This window comes from Electrona antarctica (genome assembly GCF_951216825.1).
Source record: "Electrona antarctica genome assembly, chromosome: 21".
Lineage (NCBI taxonomy): Eukaryota > Metazoa > Chordata > Actinopteri > Myctophiformes > Myctophidae > Electrona > Electrona antarctica.
Genome location: NC_136802.1, coordinates 24,273,607 through 24,295,011, shown reverse-complemented (window position 1 = coordinate 24,295,011; position 21,405 = coordinate 24,273,607). Strand labels below are relative to the sequence as shown.

The 21,405-nt window shown below is 43.0% G+C and overlaps 2 protein-coding genes across 2 annotated transcripts in view; both read left to right on the top strand.

Annotated features, from left to right (window-relative positions):
• LOC306913868 (GRB10-interacting GYF protein 1-like) overlaps window positions 1-21,405 on the top strand; it is a 33,564-nt gene that overhangs the window by 2,627 nt on the left and 9,532 nt on the right. Inside the window, exons 2-17 of the mRNA XM_079490681.1 lie at window positions 645-1,266; window positions 1,550-1,613; window positions 7,851-7,980; window positions 9,248-9,343; window positions 10,106-10,223; window positions 10,742-10,850; window positions 11,681-11,788; window positions 12,682-12,935; window positions 14,380-14,612; window positions 14,976-15,096; window positions 16,530-16,727; window positions 17,349-17,509; window positions 17,801-17,969; window positions 18,709-18,923; window positions 19,998-20,101; window positions 20,816-20,916. Of these exons, the coding sequence (XP_079346807.1) occupies window positions 1,579-1,613; window positions 7,851-7,980; window positions 9,248-9,343; window positions 10,106-10,223; window positions 10,742-10,850; window positions 11,681-11,788; window positions 12,682-12,935; window positions 14,380-14,612; window positions 14,976-15,096; window positions 16,530-16,727; window positions 17,349-17,509; window positions 17,801-17,969; window positions 18,709-18,923; window positions 19,998-20,101; window positions 20,816-20,916 (2,152 nt within the window). The 5' untranslated portion in view covers window positions 645-1,266; window positions 1,550-1,578. The remainder of the gene's footprint in view (window positions 1-644; window positions 1,267-1,549; window positions 1,614-7,850; window positions 7,981-9,247; window positions 9,344-10,105; window positions 10,224-10,741; window positions 10,851-11,680; window positions 11,789-12,681; window positions 12,936-14,379; window positions 14,613-14,975; window positions 15,097-16,529; window positions 16,728-17,348; window positions 17,510-17,800; window positions 17,970-18,708; window positions 18,924-19,997; window positions 20,102-20,815; window positions 20,917-21,405) is intronic.
• The window catches only part of LOC306913870 (EH domain-binding protein 1-like protein 1), a 115,128-nt gene continuing 102,156 nt past the window's right edge, over window positions 8,434-21,405 (top strand). Inside the window, exon 1 of the mRNA XM_079490683.1 lies at window positions 8,434-8,439. The gene's annotated coding sequence lies outside the window, so the exon portion shown is untranslated. The remainder of the gene's footprint in view (window positions 8,440-21,405) is intronic.

The window sequence follows — 21,405 nt, the reverse complement described above, 5'->3', positions numbered from 1 at the left end:
ATCTAGTAATAATTAGACAATAATTAGGCTTTATCTAGCTTCTACTGTAGAGGTTCTTGGTGTAACAATGAATAATGGAAGCATTTAGCCTTTTTAGGGCCCATCTCTTAAGTCCAGGACAAAAATGAATATGTTTGGCCAAGAAGCAAGAAGTTATTGTTGAAGTTGTGCATTGTTCACTTCTAGATGAATTAGCATTGTGCGTACAAAGGTTTACCACCAACGTATAACTCGGTTGGCTGCTTTAGTTGCCATGACAATTGCAGGTACTTTCTTACCATTTGAAATGAATGGCTCATAACGTCAACAATTTCGACCCCCTGGATTTCTGGATGGATGGGAAATCTCCCATGAGCATATTTATTCCACGAAGGAGTACAGAAGTGTTTTTCAATTAGCTCGATCTGCCGAAACAAATACATTATAAAAAAAGTACCATAGCAGAGTGTCTCAAGGAAAGCGGCCTTGAAAGTAGCATGTCAACCCAAAACAAGAGTAAATCGAATTACACTGTCTTTCTTGGCTGTGCAGACATGGGCAGGCTGCCAAGCAGTGAGTGAAAGTGTGTCTCACTGGGTAGTTATTTTATTAAATATACACTTCTTATCTTTAAAACCTTTGTCTGTTATTCTTTTTTTCCACAGTGGTGCAAAAGGAGGAGGGCAGAAAATAAAGGAGTTACCTAAAGGGTCTCCGTCGATCCACATTTCATCCGGAGCGAGGCACAGAGGGAGGGAGAAGAGAGAGGAAGAGTGAGAGTCGCGTCTGCTCTTGGCAGCTGTTCCAGCAGCCTGTTTTGCTGTTTGGCTGTTTTGTTCCTGCGTTAACATTTTTGGATGAATCAGTTCCTATTTTTAACTTCAATGTGATACATATATATATAAAATATATATATATAACTGCTGTTGTCAAAAAGAATAATCAATATTACTACTATCGAGAGTTTTATTTCGTTTCATCGTTCAATTCCAAGGTTTTTTGAGTTTGTTTTATTTTTGACGACCCTTTTTTGGCTGTGAGTAGCAGGAGCTTCCATTCTCCAAACGAACAATCCTCAATCCCCTACCTTACCGAGTAGGACCCGATAACCTGGTATTCCTCAAGCACCTGAAACTGGCAGCTATTTTCTTTGTGTCTGTGTGTTTGGGGAGCGCTGTGACCACAGCTAAAGCACCACTCAGCCTTCTAGTCACCTAAGCCTAACTAAAGCCAGCCAGCCCTAGCCTGGTCCAGTCCAGTCCAGCCTGCTCCGATCATCTGGACAGGGTAAGACAACTAAGAGGCGTGTGTGCTTCCCGACGGATGCACACCTGTTTGACCTTATCCATAACGTGTAACTGTTTAATGGTAGAGACATAGTAGAACTGGCACATCTACTAGAGGGCAGGTGCAGGACTGTTTAATGGTACCATGTGTATCTAAATCTGTACTTGTCTTTGTGGTACTTAGATCTCATTTGAGATATTAACACGTTCAATTGCTGTTCTCTACATGTAATGTACTATTTTTCCATGGAAAAAAAATCACAAACATTGCATTTTGTCCTCAGATACTCAGTTCTTCGAGGAAGTGAGGAATATGACTGCTGAGACTCTTAACTTCGGCCCAGAATGGTAAATATATATGTATACATTTTAAATATGTTTTGGGGGCCTTTTCTGCCTTTTGTTTATAGTCCACAGTAAAGATTGACAGGAAACGGGGAGAGAGTGTCAGGGAGTGACATGCAGCAAATATCCACCGGTCTCTGGAATCGAACCTCTGTCAGGCATCAGAGCCAATGTTGTTTGTGCCTTAACCACTCGGTTATTAGCGCCCCCAAATAATTGGGTGTTCATAACAACTTCAATTTACTACAAATTCTTATATCTGTTAAAGGACCAGGCTTTTATCATAATATAGGTTTTATTGCATGTAGTGAACTGAAACGGAAACAAAGAAACGGCTCTCAAAGTCACTCTTTTAACACAAGACAAAGTAGCTTCTACCAATACTGTATATAACATTGTTCTACCTTTCTCTCATTCTTTCTCTTAACAAAAAACAAACACAGGGAAATTTAAGATAATGTTGCTGCATGAGGCCCATTATGTGTCAAAGTAAAGTGCAGTCAGCATTTATCTAGCCCGTACCTGATACCACGCAGGAAAAAAAATCAATACAGCCTTTTATATATTTCAGCCTTTGTTTCATCAAAAGAAGTCTTCCTAAAAGACTACATGGGCATTTTTCTGAACCATAACTTGGTTTATACATATTTACGATCTTGTGAAGGAAACCAAGAGCAAAAATTGGATTAGAGAAACCAAACCTGTGGAAGCCAACAAAAAAAATAACCATTCTATATGCATGTCATAGAGGAGGGTGGAGAGATGTGTCCACTAAACACCATAGGCATATGGTATTGTATCATCATGTAACGTAATTTAATTTTGTATATAGTCTGTCGGTTGGAAACCTTATGTCCAAAACTGTTACTTTTCAGGATTCAAAAAATTGTGAAAGTAGCAGACGTGTCAGTTCGCGCTGCGTTTCGCTTTGTAGTATGATCTAGTTTAGGGCATTCATTTACGAAAAATCACAAAGTTAGAGTATGGAGATAAAGAGATTTCTGTCCGACAGCAACGATATTTTGAAAGAAAGATTTTCTGTCGTCTAGGCTAACCAGCAAAGATAGGAATTCTGGCTATTAATTTCCCAAATCCTTTCAGATTTGCAAATTGTAACCTAAAGAAAAAGGTGCTTGGTGGAGACACTGACAACTTAAGTTGTCGGGTGGAATGTGAACGCAACATATTCATTTTTGAATATGTTGTACTTGTAAACCATATTCAATTTCCAAAGGAAAAAACACAGTTGGATTTATACAGTTAGCTTTGTACAAAGCCTTCTAAAGGTGTACATGACGAGCCGCCTTTGAAGTTGTGGCCACGAAGTAACGATGATAATGATCCTGTGGTATTACATTATATCCTGTTTTGTTTTTCATGGCTTGAAATGTAATTTGTGTGTGTGAAAATAATTGTTTGTAAATTGTAGTTCGTACACCCAGTCAGTATGTGCCTTGTGAGCTGACAATAAGCGTTGTGTGTGTAGGAAAGGGGCTCTGTAGCATGGAAATAGTTGAATTATTGGCACAACCTTGAAGAGATGATTAGTGCTGCACAATGAATCGCAAAAAAGATAGATCTAGATTCAGACACCTACAATCTCATTGTGTGAAGCATGCAGCTGTAGTTGGCTGTCCAATTTATTTTAGTTACTCTTATGTTTTTTTTAATAAATATTTTCATGGAAGAAGTTTTACCGGGCTGGTATCTTTGCTGTCATTCCTGTTAATTTGTCATCTTGAAGTTGACACCGTGACAAGACATGCAAACTATGTGAGTGAGAGGCGGGGCTGATCCATAATGACTTGAGGTGTGTGTGTATATGCCACTGTCAGAGTGAGACTTTGAATAGGTTGCGTCGCGCTAATGCCATCACTTACACTTGAGAATAATACAACCAACATTGATGAAATTCACATTAACGTCATTACCAGATATTTGTTTATTAAGCACTTCTACTGTTTGTAAAAACTGATCACAACAATTAACTAAGGCATTAGTGAGGCGAAAACTTTTAATGTGTGTGGATTACATGGATTATCAAGAAATTCCACATTCTCTTGACTACTTTCATGGTTGTTGAGATGCATTCACATTTCACATTGCTGACATTGGGCGCATTTTTTGGAGTGATGCAATTCGATATTTAGTCAATGTGATGGGAGGTGCACGCTCCTGATACACCAGGAGTCCAGTCTGTTCCTATTTGTTTGCCTTGAAGCTTGCACCTTACAGTAGGAAAATACCTGGGAAAGATATTGTGTTACAGTATTATATTTTAAATACCACATCAGGTAGAGAAGTAATGAGAGACTCCTTAGGCTCAGATCTTAGATAAAAGAACAGGAAAAATGGCAAACATCATGCAATAGCCTTTAATTAAATCAAATTATGGCTGAAATCATCACTGCTTTCCCATCGGCATGAGATTCACAAATATGTAAGCTTCTTTACCTCAACCCCAGCTGGATTTGGGGACCACAATCTAGGAGATACGGGTTATAATCCAACTACATACACAATGTCTTTCAGAAACTAAATTCTCAAATCACTGCTCTTCTTTTATGATATTGATAACAAAAAAAATCTCAATTCTCTTCCTCTCATGTTCTCTTCCTCCCCAACCCCACTATCCCCATTACCAGTTCTTCTTCTTGTCGTGTCCACAAAACAGTCAGTTACAACACTTGGCTAGATTAACTCTGCCAAGTCCGATGCTGTGCAGGGATGTTCCAGCAGGGGGCATGTGAGGAGGTGCTGCATTGTCTGCGGCTCAGTGCCACAGTCACACACAATGTCCTCGTCATTTGAATATCCCCATTTTGCGAGAGTGGCTTTTGCTCGCCCAACACCAGATCTTAATCTATTTAAGCATTTCCACACTGCGTAGGTTGAGTCTTCTCCAGGGGGTAGTGCCTCGCTAGCCTTTAACTCCATCGTTCGTCGTAGCTGGTGGGAGGTTGCCAGTTCTTTCTTCCCACTGAGTGACTCTCTCACTACTTATGCTCAGTGTTCAGAGCGGCGGGACGCTATTCAGGAAACCTTTACTGGATTTAAGGCGGCTTTTGGCTGGCACATGGCCGAAGAGAGGGTGTCTTTCGTCGATGGACCGCTCTTTTCTGCTTGCTGCATTCCGCTGTATCTCTGGTGGGGCTATGCCTGCCAGGATGTACTAACCCTACAAACGGTCTGTGGGTGTAGGTTTCAGACAGCCAGTGATAAGGCGGCAGCTAGCATTAAGGGCGGGGTCCACCTTCTTGGCATGGGCAGATCGCTCCCACACTGGGCAGGCATACTCGGCAGCTGAGTAGCAGAGCGCTAGTGCGGTTGACTTAAGAGTCTGTGGGTTAGCACCCCAGGTAGTGCCAGTGAGCTTGCGGATTATGTGGTTTCTCGCACTCACTTTACACTTGGTCTTCTCTGTGTTGGTCTTAAAAGAGAGACATCTATCCAGGGTTACCCCTAGGTAGACTGGGTGCTCACAGTGTTCAAGGGGGGTTCCTGACCAGCTGACCTTCAGTTGGCGTTTGGCTTCACGATTTTGCAGGTGGAAGGCACACACTTGAGTCTTAGATGGGTTTGTACGCAGGTGGTTCTCTTCATAGTAGGGTATTGGCTCTGCCAGAGCATTGGGGAGTCTGTCTTCCACAACTTTGAAGTCAGTGGCTTGTGCACCTATGCCGAGATCGTCTGCATAGATGAAGCGCAGAGTGTCTGCACTTTTTGGTTGGTCGTTGGTGTAGATGTTAAAAAACAAAGTGGTGCAAGCACACTTCCTTGAGGAAGGCCACCTGCTTTACTTTCCTCCTAGTTCAACAAAAAAGTGCCTGTTTTCAAGCATGCTTTCAATCAGCTCTGTCAGACAGATGTCTCTTGTGGTCTCCAGGATCTTGGACTACTATCCCTTCCTCATAACCGTCTTCGGTGTACTGGGTAAGGTTGAGTACTTGGCTAGTTGTCGACTTGCCAAGGCGGAAACCTGCTAGTTCAGGGATGAGTTGTTTGTCAACAACAAGGAGCCAATTCTGTTGAGGATCAGATGTTCAAATAGCTTGTAGGTGTGACTCAAAAGTAAGATTGGGCTGAAGTTCTTGGGAGCGGATGGATCTTTCCCCGGTTTCAGCAGTGCTATAATGTGGGCTTTCTTCCAGATGTTAGGGAGCTTGTGTGTTGATAAGCACTCATTGTAGAACTGTAGAAGCCACATCTTTGTCTTGAGACCAAAGTGCTTGTTCTGTAATGTTGCAATGTTATCCAGTCCAATTGCCTTTCCTGGTTTGAGGATAGAGATTCCCCCTTCCAGTTCTTCCATGGTAAGCTGTCTTGTAAAAGCAACCCTAACCCCTAACCCTAACCCTGTAGTTCTTGCAGTTCAGCTTGGTCTTTTTCCCTCTCCTTCTACTCTTTACATTTTCTAGCAATTGGTTGGCAACTTGGTTGTCAGTGACTTTTGGGTGCTGAGGAGCTGCTTTAGGATCACCCCGTAGCTTGTAAATAAGTGTCCATGCTTTCTTGCTGTTTTTCGGCATGGCTGTGGACTCAATAAGAGCGTTCCAGGTCTTGCTTCGCTCTTGCGCAATGCTTTCCATCTCCTTCTCGCCTTGGCCAGTTGTTTCATCTGAGAAGGGATCTGCTTCAAACATGCTGACGTAGTTGTCATAGAGGCCTGCACAGTCACAGATATGACTGTCGATGCCGGTCTTGAGGAGGTCCCTCGTTTTCGACGTCGATCTTTGTGTCTATCTCCAGGCATGACGTTTTCTCTTGTTGTTCTGTAGCGTTGTGGCTTGTAGCTTGCCACTTTCGGCCTATTAGCGTAACTTGTGGCTGTTGTGGCTTGTAACTGTTGCTTGTGGTGAAAGGATTAGCAGTATCTCGTCGATCTCGTCAATACTCCCAGGGCCGCGACGTGGACGCTCCTTTCATGGCCCCATCATCATCAGTGAGTGTTTGTGTAGAGCTTAATGGGAGGCGTAGTCTCTGGTTTGCAGGCTCTCCGGCTCTAATGGCCTGTGACTGCTGTATGCATTCTTGGTGCAGTGCCATCTCAGCCATGCAAAATATTCTTCCCTTTACACATCTGCATTCTGCAGCCACTCGCCCTCTAGCCTGGTGGACTTGTTTCCTCATTTTCTCATGGATGCGTGGTACCAGACAACTGTCTAGAAAATGTTCCAAGTCTGTAACAAAGTGAATCGGGATCTCAATTCTTGTGGAGGAAAATCGAGATTCACATTTGAGCAAGAATCGTGCAGCACTATAACAAAGTTATTATTCTGGCACGTGTCAATTTAGAAGAGTCAAATGTGTGTTTTTATGTTCACTTTAATAACCACAAGAAGAACAAAATATGAAGTAAATGCTTGATCACAAATGCTCTAGTCTAAAAGTATGATATTTAGCTTGAGAGTCCTGGCTCTTCTTGTATCGAACACATGTGACCGAATTTATTACAAGTCACAGGCTTGTTGAGCTCCCTCTTTTTCTCCTGATGCATTCTTGCCCTCCGTCTCAATATTACCTCTACCTCTCAACTCCCCCCACCCCACCCCCCTCGGAGCTACATATGGTTTTGATGTGGCGCCATTACTCAGTGTGACACACTGTGCAGAGGCATGTGAATAGAGCCATTGTTAAGCTGCTACAGACCTTGGGTTGCTAGTAATGGCATCTTAAAATGAAATCTTGATATTGGAAAGCTAATGTGTTGTCTGTTTAGCCAAGTGGTTTCTGAGGAACCCGCGTGGGAGGATGGTTGATTCCTTACAGAACATTCATAGTGGTTTTTAAAGTGCTGATTTGGGGCCATTTCTTTACCCCGTACTAGGCGGATAAATTCTATCTACCTTACACAATAGCCCGCCGTGCACACGTGGTGAATTCTCCCCCCAGCTATTCATATCACAGATTCTCTATTAAATTTTATCTCAAGTCGAGGGACTGAAAAGGGCACACATGTTGGCGATTGCTGCATAGTGTCTCTTTGTGAAACATTGTTGCCCCACCACTGTCTTTGTTCATGTCCTTTGTGTGGTGTTTGACATGGCAAAACACTGGCTCACATTTTTATTTATAATACATTTGTTTCATTTAATAGAAACTATAGCAATGACATTAAAAAAGGATCTTATATTCGATTTAGGAATATAATAACTCAAGAAGGATGCATGGTTTGTCTCCTTGATTAATAATGACTGAAGAAACATGGGTTGATGTTCAACTTCCTTGGTGTCTCCACAGGCTCCGTGCACTGTCCAGTGGGGGGACTGTGACTTCCCCCCCTCCTTCCCCCGCCATGCCAAAGTACAAGCTGGCCGAGTATCGCTACGGCCGAGAGGAGATGTTAGCACTTTATATCAAAGACAACAAGGTGAGGAGATGTTAGCACTTTATCAAAGACAACCAGGTGAGGAGGAGATGTTAGCACTTTATATCAAAGACAACAAGGTGAGGAGGAGATGTTAGCACTTTATATCAAAGACAACAAGGTGAGGAGGAGATGTTAGCACTTTATATCAAAGACAACAAGGTGAGGAGGAGATGTTAGCACTTTATATCAAAGACAACAATGTGAGGAGGAGATGTTAGCACTTTATATCAAAGACAACAATGTGAGTAGGAGATGTTAGCACTTTATATCAAAGACAACAATGTGAGGAGAAGGAGGAGACGTCTCTCTGCTAATCTTTGATTTACAGCAGTGGTTTTCAACCCCTTTCATATCAAGGTCCATAGTTCTTTCAGCATTTCAGCCATGGACCACCATTTGATGAGATTTAGACCCAATGACCCAAAACTAAAGATTTTTGTCAACGTTGGATAGGATTTTGTCCACAATTCTGTTCTCTAATTATGTAGACTTTTTGTAAATTAAGTAATGCAGATGTTTAACAATGGTTTAACTCTTGAGAGCGTAAAATGAAACCAAATGGACCCATTTGGTTTCATTTTACGCTCTTAAGACAAACTCCATTTAGCTGGGGACCACCTGGAACCCCCTCAAGGACCACTGGTGGTCCCCAGACCACTGGTTGAAAACCACTGATTTAAAGGGATAGTTCACATTAGGTTATTTATCACCACTGAGTGTTTGTGATAATAGCAGTGCATGAATGCCAAGTTGCAATCTCATAATGTCCACTATAGAAAGACTGCAACTGTTTTTCATAGATTTTCTGTTGAATATTTGGTGGGGTTTTATTAGGTCGATCCATCAGATTTAGTAAGGTAAAAGTATCCCTTACTTAATCTGTAAGTAAAATTGTCCTGTCATTATCGAGAAATAAAACACGACAGGATGAATCAAAAAGGACAAAATTAATTGTTTTTTTTTAAATATGGAACCAAGGCAAGCATTCACATTTTGGTGAAGATTTAATTGGACACATTAGGAATGTTAGTATTAAATCCCATAACCCATTACTCTAGACGATAGACGTGTTTTTGAATAGAAATAACGGCTTGTCTGACGTAAATCAGATGTGTTACCTGAAGCATCCCTTTGGGCGTGTGCCTAGGGATGCCGTTGTTTTTGCAGGGACTGGGAAATTTCTCCGATTGTTATTGTGTGCGAACCTGTGAGCGACTGAATTTCCCCCAGGTTCCTCTGTTGTTTACATGTCCTGTGGTGTGTTCAGGTCCCAGAGGACATGCAGGATAAGGAGTTTGCTGCTATTCTGCAAGATGAGCCCATGCAGCCCCTGGCACTGGTGCCTCTCACTGAGGAGGAACAGGTCAGTCTCTCTCTCTCTCTCTCTCTCTCTCTCTCTCTCTCTCTCTCTCTCTGCACACACTTAAAGCTGCACTATGTAACTTACCTCTTCTACCTCACATTTGAACCTGGTTTCCTGCCTAAGTTCTGATATTTTGTTTTATTATAACCCCTGGAGATCAAAGAGAGTGAGACGTGGGGGAAAAAAACAAGAATGACTCAGTCATAACTGCCAGGTGCAACAAGCTCTTGTAGCGCCCATTTTGGTTCGTTTCTGACGTTCTTTTGTTGGATCACTCAATGTGTTTTGTTATGGTTGGCCTCTAGCTCCAGTTAGCTCATGTTAGCTTCTGTTGCGGCATTCAGAGTATGTTTTTTTTTTTACAAGGTTGCTAGGAGGCAGCCAATCATGACTAGGTCGTCACTAGGTAGTCAGCTCTTCTTTACGGTCGTCGGTAGTGGTGGGTGCAAATGTAGTCCAGGCGCTTTTCAATCTTTTTTCCACATTCTTTCACAAAATCATCCAACGGACCGGATTGACCGCCTTTCTATATGGCACGCGGGCCGCCAGTTTGACACCCCTGCCTTAACGGCTCTTCTCTCTGCGGTGAACACACGAACAGCAGTTCACACATTCCATCTCTTCCCATTTCACTCACATATGCTCTTGTTCAAAGCGATCTATTCTGCTGCTGTGTGACAGTGAGCTCACATTCCTAACATTCCTCCATTTTGCTCTTTCCATTCTGTGTTTTGCCCTGTCTCTCTCTTGCTCTCTGTGCAGAGGAACTTCTCCATGTCTGTGAACAGTGTGGCAGTGCTGAGGCTCATGGGAAAAGGAGTGGGAGGGGCCGCCCCGGCTGGAGTGGTCCGAGGACGAGGGGCCACGCGAGGAGGTCGAGGTAAAAACAATATCTCTGCCAAGGCTTCAACAAAAATGTTAAACCATAAGTATACAAAGAAAATTGATATACTAAGCAACCAAAAAAAAAGCGCTCCGTTATGTATAGGTTATGTGCTCACAATAAACCCTTAACGACCACAACCCACATTAACACCAATCAAACCGCAGCACAAAGCCTTGAGCTCAAGCTACAATGGACATGATCCAAAGAAAACAACACAGTTTATTCAAGCCGTCCTTTGTAATGTGTATTTCCTTGTCGTCTTCTGCCATCTTGACTGACCACACTTCCTCTTGGCCTGCCCAAATAGTCGTCCTTTTGTCAGTCCACACCTGTGTAAGATTGCCGCACACATGAGTTCACCTTGTACACACAAGAGTCACGACGCCGTTAGCATATAAATGTCCAATGTAAACACTCACATCCGCTTCAGGACAGCCGAGGAAATGGCTTGGAAGAATGATGGAGTGTGTCCGTGTGTGTGTGTGTGTGTGTGTGTCTGTTTTTGTGCCAAGGTCGAGGCCGTGGAGAAGGTGGATTCTACCAAAGAAGTATTGAAGAGGCAGAGGTGGGCTTTGGGCGCAGTGTCCGAGAGATTCACCGTAGTCAGAGCTGGGATGATAGGTAAGTCAGACAACTCTTTTGGTTGGAGGCTAGTAGTGGTGCTGGTCAAATGGATAAAGACGTAGTGAAATGAAAAATACAGGAATTTAATTTTGTAGTTTCACTCTGAAACGGAAAACGGTGTTTTTTTAACCAATCAGAACGTCTCATCCCTCCAGGGTATGGGACGTAGATCCTCTACATGTGTGACATTGATGGACATTGTTTGGTATGCCCATATGATGACCACGGATATGGTCTAAAAGTGTGAAAAACATACTTTTCATTTCACTAGGTCTTTAATCCTATATAGTGTAATTAACCCACCATTGCACAATGTATACATTGATGATGTTACTACCGCTGCTATAGTATAAAAATACAAGGAAATTGTTGTTCTGCTGGTATCTTGCACATTTGTGACTGAATACAATACAATGCTTTGGGCCACAAGGGAGCCGTGGTCATTTTCAGCTTTTTTACAGATTATGAAAGCACAGAATGTTATGTGTAATTTATTGAAATCAGAAAATATTTGAGATATTTGAATCTTGTTAAACCATAATAGTCAAAGTGCATCCACATTTTCCAAAGATTTCACACATTCAGGCCCTGTTAGTGGGCGTTATTTATTCAATCCCTTCAGGATTTTAGCTGATGACACGACGATACAGACGACAAAGTTATGAATCAAGCACTAACCTCGCGTCACCATGCTCTCCACACGGGAGGAAAAGAATGAATGAATAATCCTTTCTGCTGAGCAGATCAGAGCAACTTTCCCTAGTGCTGAACGTTTGTTGAGCAACAGTAACGCATTCTCCATACCGTGCTCCGACATGTAAACACAGACACATGCTTGTGAAGATGGGCGGTGCACAGGAGGGTGAAACCAGAGACAATACGGCCATTGAACCAATCGACACCTTTCATGCAAATGTTGGGCCTGCATGTTTAAGGTACTCTCCACCCCAAAAGACGCACAGAAACACACACAAAGCAAGCCTTGTTTGCAATATAATTATAAGCATTTAATGACTCCTTCTGTTTTAATGAAAACCTTCAACATGTTAATATGGCAAAAAATGAAAATCACCTCCAAAACAAATTTTGCTTGTTACTGCTGTTTCACAATGGCCGACTTGCGGACCTAACCTCCCGATCCAGTCCCATTTGTTAGATTGACGTGACTACTACTGCTGCTTTTGTACGAAAATACTATTGCTGCTATAAAGGTGCTTTCTGCAGAAAATGGCATCGCCTTATTTCACATGTATATGCCTTATGCCATATACTTTTGTTTTCTCTTGCCATTATTATGTTATGCTGATTTGGATACTTATTGAAGGCTTCTTATTTATGTGAGGACCTCGCATACTTGCATGGTTACTGAGAAATGTCCAACATGGATTGTAAGCATGTTGTAGCATTGCTAATGCAAATGGATGTGGTGTAGTAGCTAGCCAGCAACCGTAGACTACATCTTGCCCTTGCAAGAAGTAGTTCAGATGGGACGCTGTGACAAAATCTGTCCGCAGACATACGAACACCTCAAAAGGTGAAAACTACACCAGCTGTGCTCGTAAAAATGAAAAGTAGAATGAACCTTTTTACACTATTACTGCGGTACTCGAGTATAACAGAGACCAACACTTAGCTGTACTACTTCAATCACATCTTACCCTGCAAAGATATACTATGAATGATTTGCACGCATACGGTATTCATGATTCATGATATTCATATTATAATTGTCACCATGGGTGCATTCATTGCCATTACAACGTGTAACAACAAGCACCAAAGTCGGTCATGGAAATATACATAAAATGTATTTCTCCATTTGCTCCAGGGGCGAGCGTCGGTTTGAGAAGCCGTTGCGCCGAGAGGTGCCTGGGCGTCCAGGCTTTGATGAGCCTGCCGTTCCTGCCGTTCCCGGGAGGAAGGAGTACACGCGCGCAGACAGTGACAACTGGCGCACCCTCCGGGAAGAGCAGCAGGAGGAGGAGGAGGAGGGCGGCGGTGGCGTCGGCGGTGGTGGTGGTGGTGTTGGTGTTGGTGAGCCGGGCAGTAGCTGGAGACTGGCCGGAGTCATCCGCAGGGATGGTACGAGTCACCTAGGACAGTGGTTTTCAACCCTTGTCATATCAACGGGCCAATATTTATTTGGCATTTGAGCCACGGACCACCGTTTGATTAGATTCAGCCTCTCAGACCGCAAAACGTAGAATATTTTGTTGTCTTAATTGAAGTTGGCACCATAGGAGAGATAACGGGCAAACGTTGAACAAAAATAACAATTTTTCTACATTCCCTAATTGTAAGTAATACAGATGTTTAACAATAATTTTACTCTTGAGAGCGTAAAATGAAACCCGTAAGAGTACATTTGGTTTAATTTTACGCTCTCAAGAGTTAATGATCTAGTAAGGGTTGGTTACCAACTCTATAATTTAACTGGGGACCCCCTGGAAGTAGGAACCCCCTGAAGGACCACTGGTTGTCCCCAGCGCAACTAAACATAGAATTACTTGTTTAGTTGGATCTCGTCTCCAGACTAGTCCCTCCCTAACATTTTCATCTATTTTTTATTTGTGGACAAAATTGTCAGTATAATTATTTACTCTTAGTTTTAGTCATCATAGCTTCGTTTTTATATAGTTTTCATCAGTGAAAAAGGGTAGTCTACAATCATTTTTTTGCCATGAATTTATTTTCCGGCGACGACATTTACAATGGGATTCTGCATCAGTGTACACATAAAAGTACCAGAGCCCAAGAGCTATTCAACTGTTTGTGTTTTTCAAGGATTTAGCCCCCAACTGATCCTCTGGGGAAGGGGATTATAATTTTTGCATTCCATCTGTCCTACAGTCCATCCGAGATGTCGACCAGAGCTTATGTCCAACACCATAAAAACCTAGCATGGCCAAGCTTACTGCTATATGGTTACATCTAGGAAATGTAGCAAATCACAGTCACTGCTTTGCTTTCCATTCAATGTGATTCAAATGCAACTTATTTAAAAAAGAAAAAAACAATAGTTTGTGTTTCAATTAAGTTGATTCAAGTTTTACTAACTAAGATCTGAATAGACATTGATTACAATTTACAATTTAGGCATTTAGCAGACGCTCTTAATCCAGAGCGACTTACATTAAGCAATAACAAAAGCATGGCATACATCACATATATAAGAAGTAGTTATCATGAATCATGCGTAGACTAAGAACGTAACAGTGGAGTATCTATGTTAACTATACATACTATACTATATAATATATTATACATGTGTACTATAAAGTGCTATGACTACATAAAGTGCAATTCTAGAGCTGTCTACGTAACAAGCTATAAGTCTGTTTAAAATACTATCTAAGTCTACATAATGTGCTATCTAAGGGGCTAGGCTAGGGCAAGTGCTACGGGCCATGGTGGAGTCTGATGATATGTCCTTAAACCCGAGACCTTGTTTTTAAATGTGTGTAGAGTTTAATGAATCGATATAACATAAACTTAACTAATCTGTCACGTGTCTCTTTTCCCCCAGACGGTGGACCTCGCTCAGCTGGCTGGCGGGACCACACTGCCCCGGGGGAGAGCCGCCGCAGGAAGTTTGACTTTGACTTCCGGGACGCGGACGGGCACGGTGGCAGCGGCCGCAGGCGTACCGCGAGCGAAGGAATGGGAGACGACCTGCATGGTCTGCCTGAGTGGTGTACGGACGAAGAGGACGGCGAGATGGGCACCTTTGACTCCTCCGGAGCCTTCATGTGCATCAAGGTGAGCGTGTTGGCCCAGGAGTTCTATATACTTGGTTTCCTCCTTTTTCCCCTCTATACCAAATTTCATTGTGAAGAAATGTGTGTTGTGGTTATGAGACATTTGTTGATTTTAACCCATTAACCAATACCATTCACTGCCAATGTGTAACAAGACATTGTTTGTCCAAGGCCCACACCACCAATGGCGTGTAACTCGTTGAAAGTGTTTTCAGTACTTATTACCATTTGACTCTCAATGAGAAACAGCCTAGCGATAAAACAAAACAGCTACCGTCTGCTTAAAGGAGTTAAAGGATTCTTTTAGAAATGCCTTCATGAACATCCATCCATGTCTTTCTCTACTACTTGTGTTCCCGTCCAGAAGGGTGGCCAAGATATGATCCTGGAGGAGGAGCTGGACTTCCAGGGGATCGAGGAGGAAGACGAGGAGAGCTACGCTGACGCAGAGCAAAGCTACAACGGAGGAGGAGACAAAGACACAGGTGAGAAAAGAGACATGGTCGCTCCACCTCTATCGGTTGTTTGTGACTGAGATTGGGTTCATCCTTGCATGTTTTCTGATCGTTTTTCCCCGATCACGTATCCTAAAACCGATTTGATGCCTTTGTTGTTTGTAGTGCCACACCTGGCACTACAAACGCATTAACGCATGGTGAAGTTTGAGAGAGCGGTTGAGAGACGTATGCACGTTGCAGTCAGTCAGTTTTCCACAGGCCATTAGCCCCGCCTCTCTCATCTGCTCTCTCTCTCATTCACACTCACACAGTCCTCACTCCTCAGTCACTGGTCAGCCTGCCTAGTGCCTGCCGAGCTGAGCTTGTTTCGATCACACAGCAAGGCTGAGTGATCGATAACTGCTCGTTATTGTAATGTGTTATGTGTAAGATCAGAAGCTCTTTGAAGTGGGCACAGCAAAAGCTCAGACAGTTGCGGTTGACAAACATAGCAGTTAGTTGTGAATGCTTGATGCTACTAACAACAAATGACTGCTATAGAATGGATGTCACGGTTCCATTTTACACTCGAGAGTTGAATTATTGTTAAACATCTGCATTACTTAAAGGGTAAGACCACTTTTATGGAGGTTTGGGTTGTTTTATTACCTTGTTATGATCAAACTAGTCCATTCTATGAATTATTTCGCTCCGTTGTGCAGTTTAATAGTAAATTAAGAAATAAAATAGGCTCTCATTGACTTCCATTGTAACGGGGAAACGGCTCTCAAAGTCACTCTTTTAGCACATAAACAAACACATTGATTCTGACAGTTTATCACATCAGGAAAACTCATACATTTATATAGTGCCTTTATCCAAGGCGCTTTACATAGATTGTGCATCAATTCACCCATTCACACACACATTCATACACCGATGGCGGATTTGACAAAAGTGCTTACGTTCGGTTCTCTTGCATTAAATTAGACAGCGGAACACTTGCTATGTTTGTCAATCAGAGATTTCAGAGGATTTATTTGTTACACTCAAAAAAGTTACCCATACTGGCGTGCCAATGCAAACACTTCGGGGCGGTGTTTCATGTAATCTTTTCTTGACTGTGCTGTCAAAAGAAGGCCTCCGAGTTAAACAATGCAATTCACGCCACGGTGGAAAACCTCTGACGTTTTCAAGGCAGTCGAGCGATAATCATGGAGGCATTGGTAGTGAAAGAACAGGCTCCGACGCCAGGTGCTCTGCAACACACTACAGTGCTACCGGGTGTATCAACAACAAGCGAGGATGCACGCGAATCAATGACCGATCGTGTGCAAACTGGTGGTTAGAACTTAAGGGAAACACGATTTTACCAACATCATTGGGTCTGAAAATCATTTTTCGTCTTGGGATTTTGTTAGTTTTTGCTTTAATCCCTGTGTTTGGGAAACAGTGGTTTATGGTCTCCACCATGTTTTCAGAGAGTAAAGAAGCTGTCTCGGGTAACGGCGAGGCGAAGTCGGCATCTCCTCCCTCCTCCTTCTCCTCCTCCTTCTGCTCCGCCTCTCCTCCGGCCCTCTCTGCTCCTCCCATGGCCAAGGAGATGCAGCCCAGTGCCGTGGACAAGCCCCAGATGACCAACAGCCACCCTGCCAAGGCCAACCACATGCCAAGTGAAGGTAACATGCACCATTTCTCATTCAAGAATTGTTAGGGAAATTCTTGGCCGATCCCGATTTAAAATAACAATTTAGCCGATACTGATACCAATATGTTTTTTTTATTTCCCCATTTTGTGCCTGGGAAACAAATGTTCAGATTCTACAAATGTTCAGATTCTACAGCTTGGTAGGCTGCAGATAACCTACACACCAACTCAGCCAACACAAAATGTATGCTTATCAACAACAGATAAAGATCGACTACTGCCATCGGTTAATATCTTTTTTTTATTTGCGGATACCGAAATATCGTGAGATACTGATTCATCAGTGAATCCCTATGTTCCCTCTTCTGTGAGCTCGGCTAAACAAATGGAACCAAATGAACCCTAATGGGTCCATTTGGTTCCATTTGTAGACTTTCAGAGTTATGGTGGTATGTGGTCTGAAGCAGGGGTTCTCAAAGTGGGGTCTAGGGACCCCCAGGGCATCATCAGACAGGAAATGTTAGAATATTTTAAATCTTGTATGGGGTCCTTGGCACAAAATCCTTTCAGATGGGGGTCCGTGGCCAAATATACATTAATTTAGGGGTCCTTGATATGAAAAGGTTTGAGAACCACTGGTTTCTGTTGTCAGATGTGGGTCCAGTGGGCAGCTCCAAGACCCGGTCGAGCCCCAACAACAGCACCACCTCCTCCTCCGGCCTGCTGCTCCCTCCTCCTTCCTCTGCTGCTCCGTTCCTCCCTCCATCTGGGGGAGACATCGAGGATGATGAGGGCATGAAGCACCTCCAGCAGGTAGGGGGAGAATTATTCTAAAGGCCTTATTCTTTATTCTCCATACTCTTGCTATGAGTTGAAGTATAGTCTCTGGCAGTATTGTCACTCATAATGGCACTGAGGCGCTGAAAATGTGAAGAAAATAATGCTCCCTTGCTTGGTAAATAATTGTGCGTGCGTCTCTGTGAGGTGTTAAACGGAAGACATTGTCCCCCTGTGTGCCATGCAGGAGGCAGAGTGTAAATAATTGTGTGCGTGCGTCTCTGTGAAGTGTTAAACTGAAGACATTGTCCCCTTTGTGCCATGCAGGAGGCAGAGAAGATGGTGGCGTCGCTGCAGGACACCTCTTTGGAGGAGGAGTGCTTCACGCAGGCCCTCCAGCACCAGCAGGAGAGCAGGAACACGGCTGCCGCACTGCCCCTGTCACACGAGGCCGCCATGAAGTGGTTCTACAAGGACCCCCAGGCGGAGATCCAGGGTACACACACACACACACACACACACACACCCTGGGGTTTTGAACCCTGATCTACCGCACAAGCTGACACATGGATTAAAGTTCTCAGCCGTCACGATTGATTTCAGTCATTTGGATTCCATAGAAGTCAGCATGTTTTCTATGGAAGCATGCTGTCCACTAAAAATATCCAATGTACAAGCTTGTACATTGGCTATTTTCAGTTATTAGCCATTTTAAGATGGAGTATTTGAAATGGTCAAACTAGCAGCAATAGAATACATGTTGAGATTGAAGCATCTTCCATGAAACATGAATGGTCTCGAAATGTTTCATAAAAGCAAAAGTCAAAGCCTCAATCTGTGTTTCTTCGACTGCTCGGCTGTGTGCAGCAACATATGATAATAGGCTACTTAAACATCGTCATTTTACATAGGCTATTGTGTTCATTTGAGGGGCGCTATCCCCTCCTATATTCAGCTATAGTGTAGATTTTTGTCCTAACACAAATATTAAATGCCATTGACAATGAATGGAGAATTTACGTCATGTAGACGAGCAAATAGGTATTCTTGTTAAATTCCCATTGACAATGAATGGAGAATTGGAGAATTTACGCCATGTGTCTGAGCAAATCGACATGTTACGCCATGATGATGTACGATGATAAGACTTTCACGGAATGTTTGCCTATTGTGACATAACCTAAAATGGGAACACTAAAGGGTGTCTCTTTCTTCCTTCTCCGTTGCCCCTCCAGGTCCGTTCACCACGGTGGAGATGTGCGAGTGGTTCCAGGCTGGATACTTCACCATGACCCTGCTGGTGAAGAGGGGCTGTGACGAGGGCTTCCAGCCCCTGGGCGATGTCATCAAGATGTGGGGCCGTGTGCCTTTCGCCCCGGGTCCCTCTCCGCCGCCGCTGCTGGTTAGACAGCCACCGTGCCCGCCGCCCGCCCGGGGCTCCACTGGGACTGTGAGTCAGAGCTTAGACAACATTTGGGGGGGTTATTGAAATGCCTTTTTAGTTGGGAGATACAAACACAGTTGGAAACATCTGAAACACATTGTTATCAAGTTTAAAGGTCCAACATGTATCCGGACGGTAACTGGAACAGTTGACATGGGCACCATTTTTTATGTTTTTGTCTTGGTGCTGTTTGGTGTTCATGTTCTGATGTTCTCTGTTGATACTTGGTGACAAGTAATTTGCAACACTAGATTTTTTATAATGAGATTAATCTAGAGTTGCAATACCCTCCCATTGATCCAAATTGCATTTACAATCTGCTTGTATTAAACAACATTAAACTCACCACCATTTCAGCTGTAGGCCAAGCTTGAATTAGCCACCTTCAAACTGCAAAGCTTTTGTTTTATAAAACAGACATGTCATAGACATGTCTGTCCAAAAAGATTCAGAGCATATTCCGAGAGGCCATGCGTCATGTTTTTCCTCCACAGGTAAAACACCCAAATACGTTTTCTGGCTGGTGGAAAACTTGGCCGCTCTGAATATGCTCGGAATATTTTGGACAGAAAGTAGCTCATAACATGTCTACGGTAAAGCTTTGTAGCTAGAAAGAGGATAATTCAAGCTTGGCTTACAGCTGCAATGTTGGTGAGTTTAACGTTGTTAAATGCAAGCAAATGCAATTTGGATCAATGGGCTGTCACTGGAGGGTATTTTCTTTGCTATGTTGATACTGTGGTACTATTACCCAGATTCTGTTGGATACAGCCTATACATATTCATACATACTGCAATACTAAAGGAGGTCAAAGATGAAGAAAATATAATGGTACTGTAAATGTCTTTTAGGGATGCTTTCGGGGGAGAACAATATTTGACATGGGCAGTTATTGAACAGCGATATTCTTTTTGAGGGCCAAAACCGCACCAGTGCAAATGTGGACACAGAGACTTGGTCTTGAGTACTAGTAAAGCCAAAGCATTTGTTAAGCACTCTTTCATGTTGCTGTTTAGCCAGAATGAAGTCCTGTATATGTGTGTGTGTATTGAACGATGTGTTTGTCCTCCTCACTGCAGGGCAATATGGACCAGGAATCTCGCCTCAAGAAGCAACAGGAGCTGGCAGCCGCCACCATCTATCAGCAGCTCCAACAGCAGCAGCTATTCCAGCTCATTAACAGGTGTGTGTGTGTGTGTGTGTGTGTGTGTGTGTGTGTGTGTGTGTGTGTGTGTGTGTGTGTGTGTGTGTGTGTGTGTGTGTGTGTGTGTGTGTGTGTGTGTGTGTGTGTGTGTGTGTGTGTGTGTGTGTGTGTGTGTGTGTGTGTGTGTGTGTGTGTGTGTGTGTGTGTGTGTGTGTGTGTGTGTTCAGTCTATGGATGATTCTCGCAAGGGGACATATCAACATCCTGTCAACTATTGACACCACTAGCAAATTCAATTGAAGACAAAAAGCTTAAGGACATTTTGCATGCTAGCTAGTTAACCCATTTTGGGCAGGAACCCCTTTTGGTGTTAGCTTTATGTTATGCTTTAGCTATTGAAAAATAGCAGATCTACAAGCTCATAGCGCGCCACCGAGTGGCGCGCTACGAGCTTGTAGGTCTGCTATCTTTGAAAAATCGAAGAACGACTGACATAGAAACATAGCTTTTTCAGAAAACTGTCAGGATGTAGAAGACATTTTTAGATCTCAGGTCAAAATGGGTTAACGACTTAGCAGCTGATTATCTGATACTTACAGTATTGTATAGTGTCCAGGTACAGTTTTGAACAGCTGTCTGATCTGTTCTTGTACAGTATTGTATATAGTGCACATGTATAGTTTTGATCTTGTTGTGTCTTGATATTGGAAGTGTTTTTTTATAATGTAATTTGGTTGTGATTGTGCGTTCCAGGTGCAGTGAGCAGGGTATGATACCTTCGATGAACAGGTCGATGTCAGTGCCAGATACAGGGTCCATGTGGGACATGCATACCTCAGCTTCACAGCCGTCAGGTACAGCAGGAGCTGCAACATCTGCACACATTTGTGTTATGTAGATAATTACTTAGGGTGGTGATTTTATTACTGCCTTTTTTTCTTTTTAGTTCTTTTGCCATTTTTAACCCTAACCCTAAAACAGAAAACAGCAGATCTACAAGCTCGCATCCTCTCGCAGAGTTTTAGAGTGGCTAGTTTTGGTGCATATTTTGGTATATATTTGGTGCTCACAGTATTAAATCCATCCCTGCCCCTAAACATAACCTCTAAATTCATAATCCGTAAACCTAATCCCAACCGGAACCTTTTCCTAGTAAACCTTACTCTAAAAACAAACAAATCATAAAAACAGCCATCTCTTGTGAGGACCAGGACGATTATCCTCACAATGTTTGTTTCATAAATTCTACTATACTTACAGGGACATTTGGCCCTCACAAGTATTGTAATGCGTACACAAATAATATGTACACACATGCACACACACTATAGAGTTAAATCAAC